Genomic DNA, 17,652 nt, shown 5'->3' with positions numbered 1-17,652 from the left:
AATGACGCTACTAGCCGGGACACTCGGCCATATCAGGAGTTGAAGGGCTTTCGTGTGTCCAATCCCTTTCCGCCAAACCCCGTGTTTTGCAAAACTTTCGCCCAAATGCAATTCACCACCACCGGCCATGGTAGGCAATGTGTGTAAGTGCGAAAGAGAAGAGAGTACACGATACTGAACCGGTGTTCGTGTGTAAACCAGCAGAAACAGTTGCTTGGCAAATGACGTAGTGAAGGTGGCTCCTCCACAAACTCCCCTTAGCTTTGTGGACCGACGTGCACCGGGGATGATTGACGCTTGGTCTCCGGTCGCCCAGGTGGAGCAGCACCGGAGCCGGCTGTGTGGTGGTGGCAAAGGAACGGGGAGGCATGGGAAAGACGCCGCCTGATGTCAGACCACTGCCCGATATCCAATCGGAAGGTAGGTTGGTTTTGTGAATATATGCGCGCGATATTCGCACACTAGCACGCATGACTCAACCGAAACCGGGTCTCGAGCCAGAAAGAGAGTGAGGACGGTTCGAGAGAGTACTCCAGGGCAGAACGATCCGCTCTTTTGTGTCTGGAACTGTGTGCTTCTGGTGCTGCGTGCTTCTTTTCCTCTTGCTGTAGGTTATGTATCGGATGGCTTCCCCGCATGGCGACGGGGCTACAATTGCCCCCGCTCTCTCTCCCTCTCTCTGTGTGCCAAAGGAAATCATATGATTGACGCGAAAAAGACGCAAAGATGAAATAGCAACAGGCGTGAAAGGGTGCGCCCTGCGTCCCCAAGCCCCTCCAGACCACCTAGGAAATCATTCCCGGCCCTCGGATGAAATCAGGGTTTTTGCAGGTTTTTGAGTTAACGAATTTTTCACAACTTTAAAATGTTTGTTTTTTCGAACAAGAAGAGAAAAAGCGTAGAAAAGTAAGAAAAGCAGCATTTTTTGTTACAAACAACGTGATTGTTTCGTGGTAGTAGGCCAGGTGTATCTAGCCGGTGTGCAAGTTGGACAGTTGGAGAGTTTAAGTGTAGGAGAGGGAGAGAGAAAGAGAGCAAACAAACGTCTCTCGTTTTGTTGGGCTCCGTGGGAAAAGGGTGCGCAAAGAAAGAGACGGAGAACTTACGGACACTTTCAAGTTCAATGTCGCGCTTACTGGCGAGTACATGCGGCGGGGTACCGTTGCAGAATTTTCACGCGTAAACTGTATGTTAAGGTTTTGCATGCAATTCATTTAATAATAACTTTCATTTGAACTTTCTAGAAGGTTGCTCACACACAGATGGATAGCAGAATTGTCGTTGAAGTCTTACAGAAATATTGAAGTTGAGGGATTGAATGAAAGGTTGACGGACCTAGAAGAATTCCAGAAAATACAGCTTGTTGTGCTAACATGGCTAAGATGCAAACTTCTTCTTTTGTACAACAACCATGTCGGTCAAGGCCTACCAGTACCCAATAAATAGTGAAGTGGGCTTGGCTTTCAGTGACTTTAATGGTATCATAGCAGGATAGTCAATTCTACACGTATGGGGGCACGATCTATTCGGGGCTTGAATCCATGAAGGGCATGTTGTTAAGTCATATGAGTTGACGACTGTACCACCAGACTAGCCTCAAGATGCGAAGTTGATGCTGATCTTGAGAAAACAGCATTATACAAGGTTACAACTCTCCGTGCTTGGCTTCAAACTAATTCCTACAGCCAGACTGTACCACCAGACTGGCCTCAAGATGCGAAGTTGATGCTGATGTTCAGAAAACAGCATTATCTAAAGTTACAACTCTCCGTGCTCGGCTTCAAACTAATTCCTACTGCACCTGTTTCACCTGATCCTGCTCCCCAAGCTCACAGCGCACCTCTTCACACAGTGCGAAACAGGACAAGCGTCCTACAGACTGAGGCTTGAGTCTGGCATTAACTGAAGCACATACACTGTCACTAGAATTCAATGATTGAAGTATACAAACATCCAACATCGACTCAGGATCTTAGTAGACGTTGCCTGGCAAATCTCTGGAATTGGAAAATATCTAAAACTCGACATCCCGCAACGACGCAAAATCAAGAGGATCTCGAGATCCTGATAGGTGGCGTGCATCTCTCTGCCAAGAGTTGGTACCTGGACATCGACGGACAGTCTCGAAGGCCTTAAAACTTGTTTGTTTGTAAAATGTTGTGCTTGAATTAAGAACCCTACTCACCATCTTTCATCATCCTGCCGATAATTCAAAAAGCCACGCGAATATCACTCTCGCCCGTGCTTATTCGGAACAGCCGATCATTCGCATGAGCGTGCCCGGTTCGTGTCTTGCTCAATTCAATTCCAAGCCTTATGTAATTGTAACAAAAAGGAAACCTCCTCCAGAGATGATGCCCGGCAGCGTTGCACGGCGAAGGTTAAAGGCATGATCCCGTAACGGAAAAGAAAAACAACTACAACAACCCCGTTATCAGCTGTTTCGACGATCGGCGGCGAAGCTCGACGATCTCGCGTTTGTACGGTGGCCTGCGAGTCTCAATGTGACTTTAGTGCGTCCCCGAGGGTTGTGGGATGAGAAACATTATTATGTTTACCATTTTTTTTTTCACCGCAAAGCATGCTACGCCCGTCGTCGATCCGTGTACGTCACTGGCGGGAATGTGTTTGGAAAACTTTCCTGCATGTTTCCCTGTGTGCATGGGGGTAGAAGAGATGAGTGCAATCTACGTAAAAGGCGCGAAAGGAAGGACGGTTGGGGGATGAATCCATATGCAAAGTTCACTGCTAAGCGAATACCACGATTTGACGTCAGCGACTGAGGATGTTTAAACATGAATGAGGTGGTTAGTGAATTTCAAATCAATCGGCAAATTTAATATTCAATATGTTATGTGTCCCGAAGAGGGGACTTCCCGAAATCTAACTTCCTTTCAATACCACTGCATATTCCATCCCGAACGTCCACTTGCCACTGTGGCCGTTAAATGGCATTGGATTAGCTCGACTGCTGGCCACGCAGTCAATTGTGCTGCACATCGTACGATGGGGTGTGTGAGTGTGTGTGTGTTTGTACCATTATTATCATGTTAATCAACGGCTTTAAGAACAGGCGGTAGCAAAAAGCAAAACGAGAAAAAAACAACATTGTCCCTACGATGAGATGCGCCGAAATTGGAGTGGAGTCCGGTGATCATCTGTAGTCGGCGTGACGCGCCGGCCAAGCAGAATCAGCTGTTGCTGCAAGCTATCACACCATACCGAAGTATGACGGTGATAGTGGTGGTGGTATACTGATATGTTGTTGATGTTCTTCCTGGTCTGTCGCGTTAGTCCACAGCAGCAGCAGCAGCGGCAGCAGCAGTTAAAGTTACCAGCCGTCTCCATCGAGCAGACGTAGTAATTAAAGTAGCTCGCAACTCGAGCATACAAACACATACACACACTCTCTCTCTCGAACGTCGTACCTTATGTCCGATGCGTCCTCGCCAACGGACTTGACCTTAGCAACGGTATAGTAACCAACGCATCTTACCCAGGGTTACCAGTGGCTCTATCTCCTCCTTCCTCTTCGCTCGATGTGTGTACTTGCCGTGCTGTTTTTGGCTTATCAGCGCTGGATTCGTTGACGGGACGCCTCGCTCTTTTTATTGCTTCTTTTTTTGGAGGAGTCTACTTTTAGTGCGATAAAGGTGCAATTTTGGGGGACTACCATCCGATAATTGCAGTTCAGGGAGCGGTTCAGTGTAGGGCACAGGACAAAAAAAAGACGCTTGATAACGCAAATAAATCTGTAACGACGCGCTGTATGGGATGGAATGATTGATTTCATCCCATTTGCTTCAAATAAAATGCCGTTTATTATTGATACTTTCATCTGGAAATTAGAGCCTCCCTTAGCATGCATGAAGCCTGTAGATTGGTAATTTGTAGGAAATAATTTACAAACATTCGTTTCTTACGACACATTCTGAAGCCTGGAATATCACCGGTTTTTAAACTAGTAAAACAAATAAAATAAGTGCAACTTTCATGTATTTTATTAAGTCGGTGTTTTAATTTAAAATGTTTTAGTGTTTTAATGGTCTATATAGTACAGTCGTCAACTCGTACGACTTAACAACATGCCCGTCATGGGTTCAATCCCCAAATAGACCGTGCCGCCATACGTAGGACTGACTATCCTGCTATGGGGGGGGGGGGGAACCAATTAGTCACTGAAAGCCAAGCCCACAAGTGGGTACAGGCAGGCCTTGACCGACAACGGTTGTTGAGCCATAGAAGAAGAAGAAGAATTAAGTCGCCACGAGTGCTGGAGGATACAGAAAGATCAACTGTAAAATTACTTTTAAAATAACATAGCTACCAAATTAAAATAATGCTTCAAGCCTAGTTTTATATTCCTCATTCCTGGATATGATTTTTTTTTTCCGTGAAACTTGAATTTAGAGAATATATTTAAATTGTAATCTTTGATTGGAATCAGATAAAAAAAATAGTGGCTAAAACCTACGACTACAAGGAAAATTACACGAAAATGCGTTTTAATTGCACAGAAAATCTCGAAATTCGACTCACGATAAATTTCTAGATACGGTATTGCCTCCGGTCCGCATTAACAGCGTATATCGAGGAGTACATGTACCTAGCATAACCATAGACACAAACCACCAACGGCGAATATTTCAATTTATGAAATATTTCACGAAAAATTGTTTTGCCGTTTCACAAAATTAAGTTCGCAGTGTGCACACTCCCAATGAAATTTTAACAACAACATTCACTTTCTGAATTGAAAAGCTCTTTAAGTGCATGTTAAAATCAAAGAATCGCACCTGTTTAACGATTAAGTTTAATTTAACTCTTTTGTTTCTCAAAAATATAACAGTAATTGTTTTATATATTGTCACGCATGTTTCAGTCGCAGTTCTATGTCGCTGACCACTGTCCAGATACAATCAAAATAAACATCTTACCAGCTGTCAGTGCAGTGCAAAAGGGATTCTATTTTGCTTTTGGGCAAAACTTTCTTACTCATTGTTTTACGTGCACTCCGGATTGACTCCCACCGCCCATTCGGTTCCAGGGAAGCCTTTTGCTTTGTGTGGTGTGTGTGTGTGTGTGTGTGTGTGTGCCAACGGTGTCCGATAGGTAAAAAAAGCAAAACAGGCAACTCGCCCTATCAGATGACCATAGGAGTTTGCCCACTGTAAAACGGAGGACGATGGTTGATTCGGTAAAGCAACTGAATGCGCAAGCAAAAACTCTATCCCATTCCTCCACACAAAATAAGATAATTCCCGAAATTGTGCTCATCCTTCCCACCAGCACGATCCGGAGTCGGCAGAGTCCTGCAGCCTGACCGAGGACGATGTGGAACCGAAGCTGAAGTACGTTCGCCTCTCGAACGACATCAAGAACATTCTCAGCGAGGAAGCGATCAGTTGCATTGCGGTACATCCGCGGGTAGGTGTTCCGCGGCAATCGGGCGAAATCGGAATCGGCGAAACACCTAATACAACCACCGCTATGATGGTTTTATAGTTTCTCTGCCTAGGAACACACTGGGGCCGGATACATATGCTGGACCATCAGGGCAACTGTGTGCACACGGTCATCAACCGGAAGGAGAATGCGCACATCCTGTCCGTGAACCGCATTTCCGTCGACAGTCGGGGCGAACAGATCGCGACCTGCTCGGACGATGGGAAGGTTATCATTAGCGGCTTGTACACGGACGAAAACAATCAGGTGCTTTCGACGGGCAAAATTATCAAGGCGGTCGAGCTGGACCCGAACCACAATCGGTCCGGGTCGGGCAAAAGATTCATCATAGGTAACCACCGTTTGGGGGTGTGGAAGATATCGCGTAATAGTGTAATTAATACGAGTTCACTCCTTTTTCCTGCCGACAGGCGATAACAAATTGGTAATGTACGAGAAAACGTTCCTGAAGGGCTTAAAGTCAACCATCCTGAGCGACTCGGAGGGTCAGGTGACGGCGATCAAATGGAACGGACAGTTTGTCGCGTGGGCTAGCTCGCTTGGCATTCACGTGTACGATCTGAACGAAAAATGCTCACTAGGATTCATCCAATGGGAAGAGCCGAAAGAGTAAGCGGAAGTCGTCTCCCACAAAGAAGAACTACTTTAATGAAAATCCTTTAATTTGTTTTTTTTTTTTGCCGCAGAGGAAAACTAACCGACTACCGATGTAATCTAAACTGGTCCAACGCAACGACGCTGCTGATCGGATGGGTCGACACGGTGCGAATATGTGTGATACGAAAGCGAAACGCCGTCGAAGTGTCCACCAGAAACCTTCCCGTGCACATCGTCGATCCGAGTAAGCCGTGACCCACACAGTGTGCCGACACATGGCTTGCTGTGATGTATTTATTAACTTCCTATCGTTCTCTTCTTCCCCGCTCCCGACTGAAGTGTCCACATTCCAGACGGACTTTTTCATCTGTGGCATCGCGCCGCTGGAAACGAACCAGCTGGTCGTGCTGGGGTATGCGAAGGAGCGCGACTCCGAAACGAACAAAGCCCTGCGGCCGATCCTGTGCGTGCTGCAGTACAACGCGAGTGATTACATTGAAATTTGCACCGACAGCTTATCGATGCGAGGGTAAGTAAGGATTCGGCCGGGTGCCCGGAAGCTCGTTTTTTACACGCTCTTTTTTCGCCTGCCCTTCCTTTCGCGACAGCTACGAGGAGTACAAGTGTGACGACTATCATCTGGACTGTCTGATCGACGAAAACCAGTATTTTATCGTGTCGCCAAAGGATGTCGTGGTGGCCAACCTGTACGAAACGGACGATCGTGTCCAGTGGCTGATAGAGCACGGGTAAGTTGCATTTTCCCCTTTTTATTCGAAGGAAGGAAAGGTATAGGGGGGCTTTTTTTTAGTACAAATAATTTATTTCGCTTTAAGTCAACTGGTTCGTGCGCAAACTGCTGCCGATGTGATTTGTCGATTTTACTGTTAAATCGTGTCTCCCGCTAATGCTAATGGTGAGATGCTGCCTCAGCTGGTCGGTTTTGTTGTGTGTGTGTTTTTGTGTGTAATGCTTACATACTAAGTGTGACCGGCAGCCTTGCCTTGTAAATGAGAGATTTACTGCCTCCAAACACACTTCAACTCAAAATGCTCCCTCTTCGCGTGTGTTTGTTATGTACAAAACCCCGCTCATCACAATGCAAACGCCTTTGCAGTGCATTACTATCTTACTTCGTCTCGTCTGTGTGCTGGTGCCATGGCCATCGGCGACCCTATACTGCCGTCTTGCAGCAGGAGCTCGGCGGCTGCGTCCAGTCGTAGAAATACTCCTTCGGTAGTGCGGCCGGTTTGCCGTCGGGCTGGTCCTCCTCGTGCGTGCACAGCTCCCCGGCGTAAAGGTCGCGCATGTGCCGCGCGGTACGCTTGTGTAGCAGCATGTGGTAGTCCTTGCAGGCGCGCGCTTTCCACGCCGTGTCGAACCGCACGTCGTGCCGGCGGTGAATGTTGCGGAACGGTGCGAGCCACGTGCCGACCGCAATGTCCTCGCTCTTGTACAGCGACAGCTGCTCGGCGTACGTGGCGATGTACGACACCAGCCCCTTGGACAGCACGTACCCACCGCCCAACGCGTACGGTCCGTACCGATCGCACAGCGTGTAGTCGGTCTCCTGCCACACGCCGTGCTTTTGAATCGTGGCTGCCCCACGGAAGTAGCCCCAATACAGCTCCAGCAGTGGAGCGCTCTTGTGGTGGTTGTTGTTGTTCGGGTGGTTATCGGTCTTCTGCTGCTGCTGCTGCTGCTGTACCTGGTGCAGCTTTTCGTAGTAGCTGAGCAAATCTTCCGCGAGCAGGTCGAGCTTCACGTACGTGTCGTCGTCCAGCTTGGCCAGATACTTGAAGTCATACTTCTCATCAATCTTCCGCATGCTGTAAAGCACCTTGGCCGTCAGGTTCGCGTACGAATCCTGCAGCTGCTCCAGCTCGAGAATGTCCCCGAACACGCGCTGCTCCTCGTAGATGGCACGGCGCACGTTTTTCGGCTGCCCGTACATCCCGATCGCAAACAGCGGCTTGATCTTGAAGTTAATCACCTTGATGTTTTTGATCGGCTTCTGCTGCCAGGCCCGATAGTTGCCCAGCAGCTGGCGCTGCGTTGCGACCGACTCGAGCTGCACGTGGCCCCGCTCGTTGAGCGGCGGAATGTGGATCAGCTCCTCCTGGTAGCTTTCGTTGATCATGCGCGGCCGCAGGTTCAGGTACGTCTCGCGGATCGTGCTGCGGCGCTCGAAGTTTTCGGGCGCGGTCACGATCAGCAGTATGAGGAAGTAGGAATTTTCCGGATCGTACACGCGCCCGGTCGGGCTGCAGGTTGGGCTGGTGTTGGCAATCAGTGCCGTGAGCAGCACGCCACACAGGAAGGCACACAGAAGGGGAAAGATGCCGACACAGTTTCGCTTGTGTAGATGGTACCGCGTGAGAGCCATTGTGCGACGCAGTGACGGCATCCGCGACGCCGAGGACGGGCGGCCGTGAGTCAGGCGTAGTTTGTTTCACTCACGTAAAATGATGTTATTGGTTGCCCCGATTGAACAGCAACGATTGAAAATGCTTCATGAGGAACTGTGCGCCACTTACAAAACACTAGCCGCGGCTGTAAAATAGCTGCATTTTGGTGTGTGATGCGTTTTCGAACTGTTTGGTGTGTGTGTTTTGCTTTCTTGTGGGATATTCTGTCGCACGCTGTGACAGGTACGCCTGCTGTCAAACCCGCACTGCGCGCTTTCGTAGTGTGCGTGCCAGCTGATTGGCAAACAGGTGTAGAGGTGAAATATTTCATCCGATGCAGCGCTGTACGGGGGTGAAACATTTCAAAAGATTTAAAATACGCGAAAACTACCGTTGAACTAATTTCTAATCGATTGTTCTATTCTATTCCTGTGCAGCAAATTCGAACAAGCGATGGATGTGATAGCAACGCACGGCGGCAAATACTCGCTAATTACCGTCGCCCGGCTCTACCTGGACCATCTGCTCTCCCTGCAGCACTTTGACGAGGCGGCCCGGCTCTGCCAGCGCGTGTTCGGCACCGACAAGCAGCTGTGGGAGGAGGAGGTGTACAAGTTCGTGAAGGTGAAGCAGCTGCGCTCCGTCAGCAGCTACATTCCCATCACGGACGCGTGCAAGCTGAACCCGCACGTGTACGAGATGGTGCTGTACGAGTATCTGCAGCTCGATCCGAGCGGGTTCCTGCAGCTGGTGAAGGATTGGCCGCCGCGCCTGTACAACACGAAAGCGGTAATCAACGCCGTCAACGACCATTTCAACAAGAAGGATGCAAACATTCTGCTCGAAGCGCTGGCGATACTGTACACGCACGAGAAGGAGTTTGACCGTGCACTGACCATGTATCTGAAGTAAGTGGCGGGGCTTTGTGTGGGCATAAAACTTGACTATTGGTTCTAAATGGTTTGACCCCGCATTTTCCCACTCCACAAAACTCCCCATACAGATTGCAGCACAAGGACGTGTTCGAGCTGATCACCACGTACGAGCTGTACGGCATGGTGAAGGATTGCATCGTGCAGCTGATCGAGCTGGACAGCGAGCGGGCGATCGCGATGCTGCTGAAGGACAAAATCCCCGCCGAGGATGTGGTGCGCGAGCTGGAACACTGCGAGCAGTACCTGTACCGCTACCTGGACGCGTACGACAAGGTAACCAGCAACGAAAAGTTCCACTGGCGGCTGGTGAACCTGTACGCGCGGTACGAGCCGGACAAGCTGCTCTCGTTTCTGAAGCGCTCGAACAGCTACCCCATCCAGGAGGCGTACGACATCTGCCAGGGGCTCAAGTTTTACCCGGAGATGGTGTATCTGCTCGACAAGATGGGCAGCACGCGGGAGGCCCTGACCATCATCATGCACAACCTGCAGGACGTGCCGATGGCGATCGACTTTTGCAAAGAGCACGACGACATGGACCTGTGGAACGATCTGATCAACGAGTCGGTCGACAAGCCGCACGTGATGACGAAGCTGCTGAACAGTATTGCCGGGTTTATCAATCCGGAGCTGCTGGTGGACAAGATCAAGCCCGGCCAGGACATCGAGGGGCTGAAGGAGTCGATCATCAAGATGCTGTGCGGGTACAGCCTGCAGGTGTCGATACAGGAGGGCTGCAACCAGATACTGGGCGCGGACTACTTCGACATGCACGAGCGGCTGGTGCGGGTGCAGCAGGGTGCGCTGTGCGTGACGCCCGACCACGTGTGTGGCGTGTGCCGGCGGGATATTATCGTGAAGGGTAAGGCCTTGGGGGAAGGAATGAGGTGCAGCAAATGCAGGATGGGTAATAATGTGGAAATGTTTGTAATCTCTCCCAATTGCAGATAACATGAAAACGGACATCGTGATGTTTAACTGCAGGCACTACTTCCACGAGCCCTGCCTGCTGGACAAATACAATCTGGACATTTGCATAGTTTGTAACACGAAAAAGCTAGGAAGCACCGGGACATTTTAGGGGATCTGGTTTTTGTTTTTGGGGGGGAATTTCGTGTGTGCATGCGCAAGTGTATGATTTATGTGCCTACTAGCAAGGAGCGAACAATTGGAGCAGAAAGTTTGCAAACGACACATTATCACAATTTCCAATAGGGTGTTTTCCACTTTACATTGTACTCGAATTTTATCTTTTGTTCTCCACCGCTTTTTTCCCATTTCACTCAAATTATAGGGCCTTGGAAAATTTGTTTTGTTTTTATGATTTATGTTCGAAACCAAAAAAGAAAAAGAAAAGAGAAGCATGATGTGTACAGAATAATTTCAAACCTTAGTATAATCATTAATTCCAACATATTGTCGCTATCGTACTGCTGCTAAACAAAAAAAAAACGGGGGGGATGAACGGTGTGCCAGAATGTAATACAAATTTGCAAAAGCACCATAAAGACGAAAAAGCTATATAACAAAATATGCAATCATTAGCGTACTCTACATTGTGTGCGTGAAAGAAATTAGAAGCAAAAGGTATTTGAGAGATAAATGGGGGTAAATTAAAAATAAAATGCCCCTCACTTTTGGCCAATCCCTAACAACAGCGTAATCAAAAGCACTTCCAAGTTTGTTTCTAACCGCACCAGGGGTCACACTGCCTTGCTGCTTGTCTGTATCTGTCGATGGTTGTCTCTGCGTAACCACTGTCTCTTATCTATTGGCCTCCCAAGCGAAGAAGGGGACAATCGTGTTTATGATCCACTTCAAATACCAATCACCAATCTCTCCCTTTCTCGCTCTCTCTCACACACACACATTCATTCGCCCGCATTTCGGTGGTGATTAAACGGTGGTAAACAACATGATGTTTTTGTTGGTAGTGTGCGTCACATGAAGGGTCATTTAGAGTGGAGGCTTGGCCTCCGTCTGCAACGGAGGTGTGTGTGTGTGTATGTATATGTAGCAGCAAGAAAAGCATAGACGATCAAGAAAGTCAAGAGATAGTGAGCGAAGGTGATAATGCGTAATGAGGCAAGAAGTGCACGATAAGGGAGGCTCGCTTCATGAAAACCGTGCTAAATGATTTTTCTTACTTGACAATGTGAACAATATTCCAATAAGAATACACTACGGGTGTGTATCTAATAAGATTAGTGAGAGCGAATTCTAACATACCTTTCACCAACACGTCACGAACCGTACCCAGGCAACCGATGTGCAGCTTATCTTGCGTGTCGTACTCACACCTACACATGTGTTGAGGTGCCCGCAATGTATTTTCTTTCTAATGCGCCGCCCGCGAGAGAAAGAGAGCGTGTGCGCAGATTAGAGCGTAACGTACAACGCAACGCACGAGAGAGAGTGGGAGAGTGGCGCCATGCCGGTTTTCTTGTTTGGTAGCGCTGGGATGGACGTAACCATCGATCTTGCCCTACCGTTGCTCGTGGTAGTAGTGGTGCTGCTGCTGCCGGTCGTTTGTGTAACGATCCTTCTTGCCTGCCAGTGAGTCGTTCAGTCTTGCGGTGGCCCTACAGTACGCTGGGTGTGTTGTTTCAGGTGTCACGCTTACAGCATCCACGCAAAACGGTTCACTTTCACACGAGGTGGCTAAACGTTCGGTCGTCGATCGCGCAGCGTGCCTACTAGACTACACTCTTTCCCGGTCTACTAAGAATCAGGTAAGAATTTGCGATCAACGGAGAGTAATTTGAGAGTGATTTTAGCAGCGTCCAAAAGTACAATGATCAGTGTAGGATTAGCTAGCAATAGCAAAACAATAGCGTTCAGAGGGGGGGGGGGGTTAACCTTTCACCCGCCCAAACCGTATCGGCGCGTTGTTTATGTTGGCTTTTTCGACGTGTCATGCTGCCGGTTTCACTTGCCCGGTTGCACATAACACAACACTCTTACGTGTTTTGGTGTTGAGTTTGGGTATATTTTTAGCAGTTACCCCTCGCCTGCCCGTAAATTCGCCCCCAAAAAGCCAAATCGAGACGGGGTTTTTGATTCCTGTTTTCATCGCCTACTTGTGCAGCAACCAGTTTTGCAGGCCGCTTCGGGGTGCCGCAACCAAATTTCATGCACAGCTCTTCTCCCCTCCCCGCCGAAAAGCATGACAACGCGGACAAGAAAAACGGCATGTCGGGTTGTCTACCGTGTCTACCACACCGGTGACATTGACCGCCCGCTTTGACCCCTAAGCTGAAAAACCGCGCGTGTGTGTGTGCTTGTGCTGTAGTGATAGGAAAGCAACAAACTTTACACGCTGGCTACGTTGGTTGGCTTGGCAGCAGCAGCAGTACCACCGGCAAACCATAGCGCGAAACTCCTCAAAGCCATAGAAACTGTCCTTATCAACCTTCCCAAAAGCCTCCATTGATAAACGTCTATCATTATGGGGGGCCCTCCCTAGCGGAATCTCATCATCTCCGTCCATCTCTGTCCGTTGCCAGCGTGAAAAGCGCAAAGCGCGGTTTTACTGCCACAAAATAAACGACGGTATCTTGTTTTCTACTTACGGTGTGCACAGACCGGGCGTCCCTCTCATTCGATACCATAGCAACGGGGAGGAGTAGTGTTCAACGGGAAACGGCAATGGCTAATCGTACGTAACCGTGTGCTGGGCACCACTGTCTCTGTGTAGTATAGCCTGCCAATGATGGAATGATTTCAAGTGATAATTGCAACCAAAGTTCTTCCTATTTCAACCACCAAAAGGCATGATGATGGCTTCTAGTTGCATGATAACACATCCCCCACTCTCCCCTGCATACAGATATGTGTCCAACGCCAGCACCACCAGCAACACACTTTCCCTTTTTCGTTGTATATAAATACATATGTTACATACAGGATTTCCTAGTTTCTGCCCGTCACTAACGCTAAACACGTCCCCGTTACACTCGATCGTTATCATGCTGATAATATTTCCACCACCACACACGTTTGCCTTTTCTACTTTCCACTCCGCCGAAAACACTTTCCGACTAATCATGCACCATTGCTTCGGTCGGCTATTTAGCTTCGGTCGCAATCATGACCCAGCAGGGACCCGCCTTCGACTCGAACTGCATGACGCTGACGCGCTTCGTGCTGCAGGAGCAGAAAAAGTACAAACATGCGACCGGCGACCTGTCCCAGCTGCTCAACTGCATCCAGACCGCGATCAAGGCTATCAGCTCGGCGGTGCGGAAGGCGGGCATCGCTAAGCTGTAAGTATGAACGCCGCACACACCCAACTAATCCGTGTATGTGTGCTGCAGCGATTTAATTTGTCCTGAAATCTTTTTTTTTTGCAGGCAAGGAATCTCAGGCGACACGAACGTGCAGGGCGAGCAGGTGAAAAAGTTGGACGTGCTGTCGAACGAAATCTTCATCAACATGCTGAAATCGTCGTACGCCACCTGTCTGCTCGTGTCGGAGGAGAACGACAACGTGATCGAGATCGAGACGGACAAGCGGGGCAAGTACGTGGTGTCGTTCGATCCGCTGGACGGTTCCTCCAACATCGACTGTCTCGTGTCGATTGGGTCCATTTTCGCCATTACCAAGTGAGTAGTGCTGCAACGGTTTAATATATTATGCAGAAAGAATCTTCAATAACGCTGCAACGCTGTAATTTTTGTCAGACAGGTAAAGGAAAACACGACCCCCTCGGAGCAGGACGCACTCCAACCGGGCAACAAGATTGTGGCCGCCGGGTACGCACTGTACGGCTCCGCCACGATGATTGTCATCAGCCTCGGCAACGGGGTGCACGGTTTCATGTACGATCCCTCGATCGGCGAGTTTGTGCTGACCGATTACAACATGCGCATTCCGGAGCGGGGCAACATTTACTCCATCAACGAGGGGTACGCGTCCACGTGGGACGAGTCGGTGCTGAACTACGTGAAGGACAAGAAGGACCCGGCGAAGGGCAAACCGTACGGCGCCCGGTACGTGGGCAGCATGGTGGCGGATGTGCACCGTACGATCAAGTACGGTGGCATCTTCATCTATCCGGCGACGGCTGCGGCCAAGAATGGTAAGCTGCGCCTGCTGTACGAGTGCAACCCGATGGCTTACCTGGTGACGCAGGCCGGCGGCAAAGCGTACGCGACCAAGGGCAAGGAGATACTGGACGTGATGCCGACGTCCATCCATCAGCGATCGCCCATCTATCTCGGCTCGAAGCTGGATGTGGAGGAAGCGATCAGCTACATCAAGTAGGCGTTTGGCTGGTCCCGTTCCCGGTGGTTGTGCATGTGGTGGTTTTGTTTGTCCGTTTTGATTAATTGTAATAAAAAATTCCTCACAATGTATCGCTCCGTAGTAGCAGGTTCGAAGGGCTGTGATATTCTCTTTCCACCATTTCCTCTGATTCGCTTTGTTCATTTGCACAACTTTATTTACATCCTTTCCTTTGCTGCCTTCGAAAGAGAAGAAGGAATTTTGAAAGCAAAACAACATTCACTTACGGCCATTTCCCCCTTTCAGTAGGCATTGGCTTTGTGTTTCGGCACAAAGTTAAATCCTTCCGGTACAGGTCCAAGCAGCATCTCACTGAAAAACAAGTACCAAATTCCAATAAGAAATGTGAAAACGACAACAGACAACAATTCTTACCTTAATTTCACCCAATCGTTACAATTGGGCGATGCCATCAGCGTTTCCAAATCGTCCCGACCTCGGTACGCGTCCGGCCGCTCGTTGATGCGCTGCGGCGGCCGCTCCAGCAGCCCGTACGGCACGTACCGGTACAGGAACGATTGCCACTCGAGCAGGAAGCGCCGCGTCGTCTCCACACCCTTCGTATCGCTGCCCCAGTGCTCCAGCCCGTAGTTCACGTACCGCTTCAGCATCTCGAACCGCTCCCCGCTGGACGGATCGAGCGTTTTCCGCTCCTTAATTTCCTGAAACACCCACGGTTTTATCAGCGCCCCACGGCCCACCATTACGCCGGCAATGTTAGGACACTTGGTGCGAATGTGTTCGTAATCCTCGTAGCCAAAGATGTCCCCATTGCCAAACACCGGCACGGACTGGGCCTGGGTCGCACACTGCTGCAGATACTCCCAGTCGGCCCGCTTGGTGTAGCGCTGCTCCTTCGTCCGCCCGTGGATCGTGATCAGGCTCGCTCCCCAGTCCTCAAACTTTGGCACCATCTCGTGCGCGATCAGCTTGTTGTTGTAGATGCCGATGCGCGTCTTCACGGTAAACTCTTTGCCGTAGTCGGCCAACAGGCGCGAACAGCTCTGCACCATCACCTTCAGCACGTTCTGGCGGCGCAGCAGCGCACTACCGCCGCCCTGGTTAAAGATGAGATCGATGGGGCAGCCCGTGTTCAGGTCGATAAAGTCGACATCCGCCTTCTCGGCAATGATTTGGGCCGCGTACGTGACTAGCTTCGGGTTGTGGCCGCACAGCTGCACCCCGAACAGATCCTCGCTCGAGTGGCGCTTCGTTAGCGCCCACTCCTGGATCGCACCGTTGATGATCGGTATGGCACAGGCCATCTCGCCGCACGTTATGTCGACGCCGTACTCCTTGCAGATGCGCCGGAACGGTAGATTGCCGACCGTAGTGAGCGGACTGAGGTACAGCTTGTCGCGGAACACGATGCGCTTGCGTTCGGCGCTGCGCAGCTTTATCACGTCTTCGTCCGTTACCGCACCGGCCGGTTTGCTTTCTTCCGGCTTCTGCTCGGCATCATCCTTTGCTTCCCCGTTTTCCTGCTCGCTCGATTTAGCTTTCTCATTCTTTTCCTCTTGCTGTAGTCGATCGAACTTGTTGACGATTTTGGTCGACTTGTTAAAATTATACTTCCTTTTGCGTAGTATGTGCTGCAAATCTGGAGGGAGAGTAAAAAACAGTGTTTTAAAATCAATATCGTGTAGCTCGTAAGGTTCACTTACCAGTACTCAGCCAGGTGGAAACAAGCATCGACGTGTCGGGCTTAAAATCTTCCGGGTAAATGTTTCTACTGTTTTCATCCAGATGCGCACCGGCAAACCGGCACGTTACGCCAAAGTTGCAGTAACCCTTGGTCGAGTAAATGTAGCACGTGCCGTCAATGTCCTTCGGTTTGAGTTGCAAAAATTTGTCCAGATCGTGCGAAAAGCGACAGTTTGCATTGGTGCACTTCTTCGCCGCATCTTCGCCCAGGTTCCCATCCAGCAGCGATTTACAGAGTCGCAGCCCGTCCTCCTCCTTGAACGGTACCGTGCGTGATTTGTTCTGGCCACGGTTTTTCTTCTTCTTACCCTGCGGCTCCTCTGCATTGCCCTCCATGCGGCCCTTCTTCTCGGGCGGTTCGCTGGTATCGTCTACCTTTGCATCTTCGGCTTTACCTTCCTTTTCTGCTGGAGCGACGATTTCTACCGTTTCAACCGGCTTCTCCACAATGCGCGGAATAAGAAATCTGCCGTGAGGATGGTGCGATTTATAGGTAAATAACATAGTGGTCTTAACGCACATTTCGTGCTGATTTACTTACTCCGCCTTTATGTGGCATATTCCATTGTCCATTGTGGAGCAGGAAGGTTCTAATTTATCCTTGCAGTGAACCAATTTCGCAACCAACCGGCTGTGGCGTGGAGTTGTTTTGTTTTGGGTACAACTTTGACAGTTGCAAGCACGTGCTCAAGGTGATTACAACACCAGGAGAGGTGGTGAAAAGTGTGGAAAAAATTGACGTTGGACCAATTGACATAAAGGATCAGGTTGTGGTGAGTGGTGAATTTCTCTTTGTATAAATTTGTCGCTATCTTTGAAACAAAATGAATCAATTAAGGGTTTTTTTAATAGTAAGATTTTTTTTGATGATTCAGTACTATTTGAAGGAACAAGATGAATATTTTTTTCTGTTCAACAGGTCATCAAACATGGCGGAGCGAGAAAGCATGTTGAATGAGTAGATGTGAGAATCAAAACAAAAGATGTGAGAATTAGATAACACATTACTATCAAGAGATCACCCAGTGTTGTTAGCGGTGACGTTCTTTGACATGAAATTGCCTACTTTGACACGATTTGAAGCTTCGCATTCAGTTTTCACTCTTTCATTCTACAGTCATGTCAAAAAATGTCGTTTGATTCGACGACATTTTTTGGCGACATTCATTTGACTTTCATTTTCGAGTGCACTACATTGCCTTCTCCGTTGTAACATTTTTTCTTTAAATTCGTGTACACCAGCAAGAAGACACTGA

General features: G+C 49.2%; 3 protein-coding genes and 1 long non-coding RNA gene across 4 annotated transcripts; 2 read left to right on the top strand and 2 right to left on the bottom strand.

Annotated features, from left to right (window-relative positions):
- Positions 1-505: 505 nt before the first annotated feature.
- On the top strand, positions 506-4,003 carry LOC120902686. The gene is made up of 2 exons (XR_005739463.1): positions 506-1,186; positions 1,245-4,003. It is a non-coding gene; the product is annotated as an uncharacterized LOC120902686 (long non-coding RNA).
- Positions 4,004-4,939: 936 nt separating this feature from the next.
- On the top strand, positions 4,940-14,783 carry LOC120899581 (vacuolar protein sorting-associated protein 41 homolog). The gene is made up of 14 exons (XM_040305583.1): positions 4,940-5,197; positions 5,290-5,427; positions 5,506-5,797; positions 5,877-6,075; positions 6,153-6,307; positions 6,403-6,592; positions 6,672-6,812; positions 8,909-9,379; positions 9,475-10,268; positions 10,354-10,485; positions 12,990-13,064; positions 13,482-13,671; positions 13,759-14,010; positions 14,089-14,783. The coding sequence occupies exons 1-14, from the start codon at positions 5,186-5,188 to the stop codon at positions 14,669-14,671; spliced, it is 3,624 nt and encodes a 1,207-aa protein (XP_040161517.1). The 5' UTR covers positions 4,940-5,185; the 3' UTR covers positions 14,672-14,783.
- On the bottom strand, positions 6,868-11,714 carry LOC120901636 (beta-1,3-galactosyltransferase 6). Its single transcript, XM_040309749.1, has 2 exons — positions 11,636-11,714; positions 6,868-8,813 (listed from the first exon to the last, which is right to left on the bottom strand). The coding sequence occupies exon 2, from the start codon at positions 8,468-8,470 to the stop codon at positions 7,238-7,240; it is 1,233 nt and encodes a 410-aa protein (XP_040165683.1). The 5' UTR covers positions 8,471-8,813; positions 11,636-11,714; the 3' UTR covers positions 6,868-7,237.
- Positions 14,784-14,822: 39 nt separating the features above from the next.
- On the bottom strand, positions 14,823-17,074 carry LOC120901635 (tRNA-dihydrouridine(47) synthase [NAD(P)(+)]-like). The gene is made up of 4 exons (XM_040309748.1): positions 16,938-17,074; positions 16,357-16,862; positions 15,068-16,292; positions 14,823-15,004 (listed from the first exon to the last, which is right to left on the bottom strand). The coding sequence occupies exons 1-4, from the start codon at positions 16,967-16,969 to the stop codon at positions 14,935-14,937; spliced, it is 1,833 nt and encodes a 610-aa protein (XP_040165682.1). The 5' UTR covers positions 16,970-17,074; the 3' UTR covers positions 14,823-14,934.
- Positions 17,075-17,652: the final 578 nt, after the last annotated feature.

This window comes from Anopheles arabiensis, chromosome 3 (genome assembly GCF_016920715.1).
Source record: "Anopheles arabiensis isolate DONGOLA chromosome 3, AaraD3, whole genome shotgun sequence".
NCBI lineage: Eukaryota > Metazoa > Arthropoda > Insecta > Diptera > Culicidae > Anopheles > Anopheles arabiensis.
Note: the sequence above shows the minus strand (reverse complement) of the source record. Positions and strands in the feature narration are given on the sequence as shown.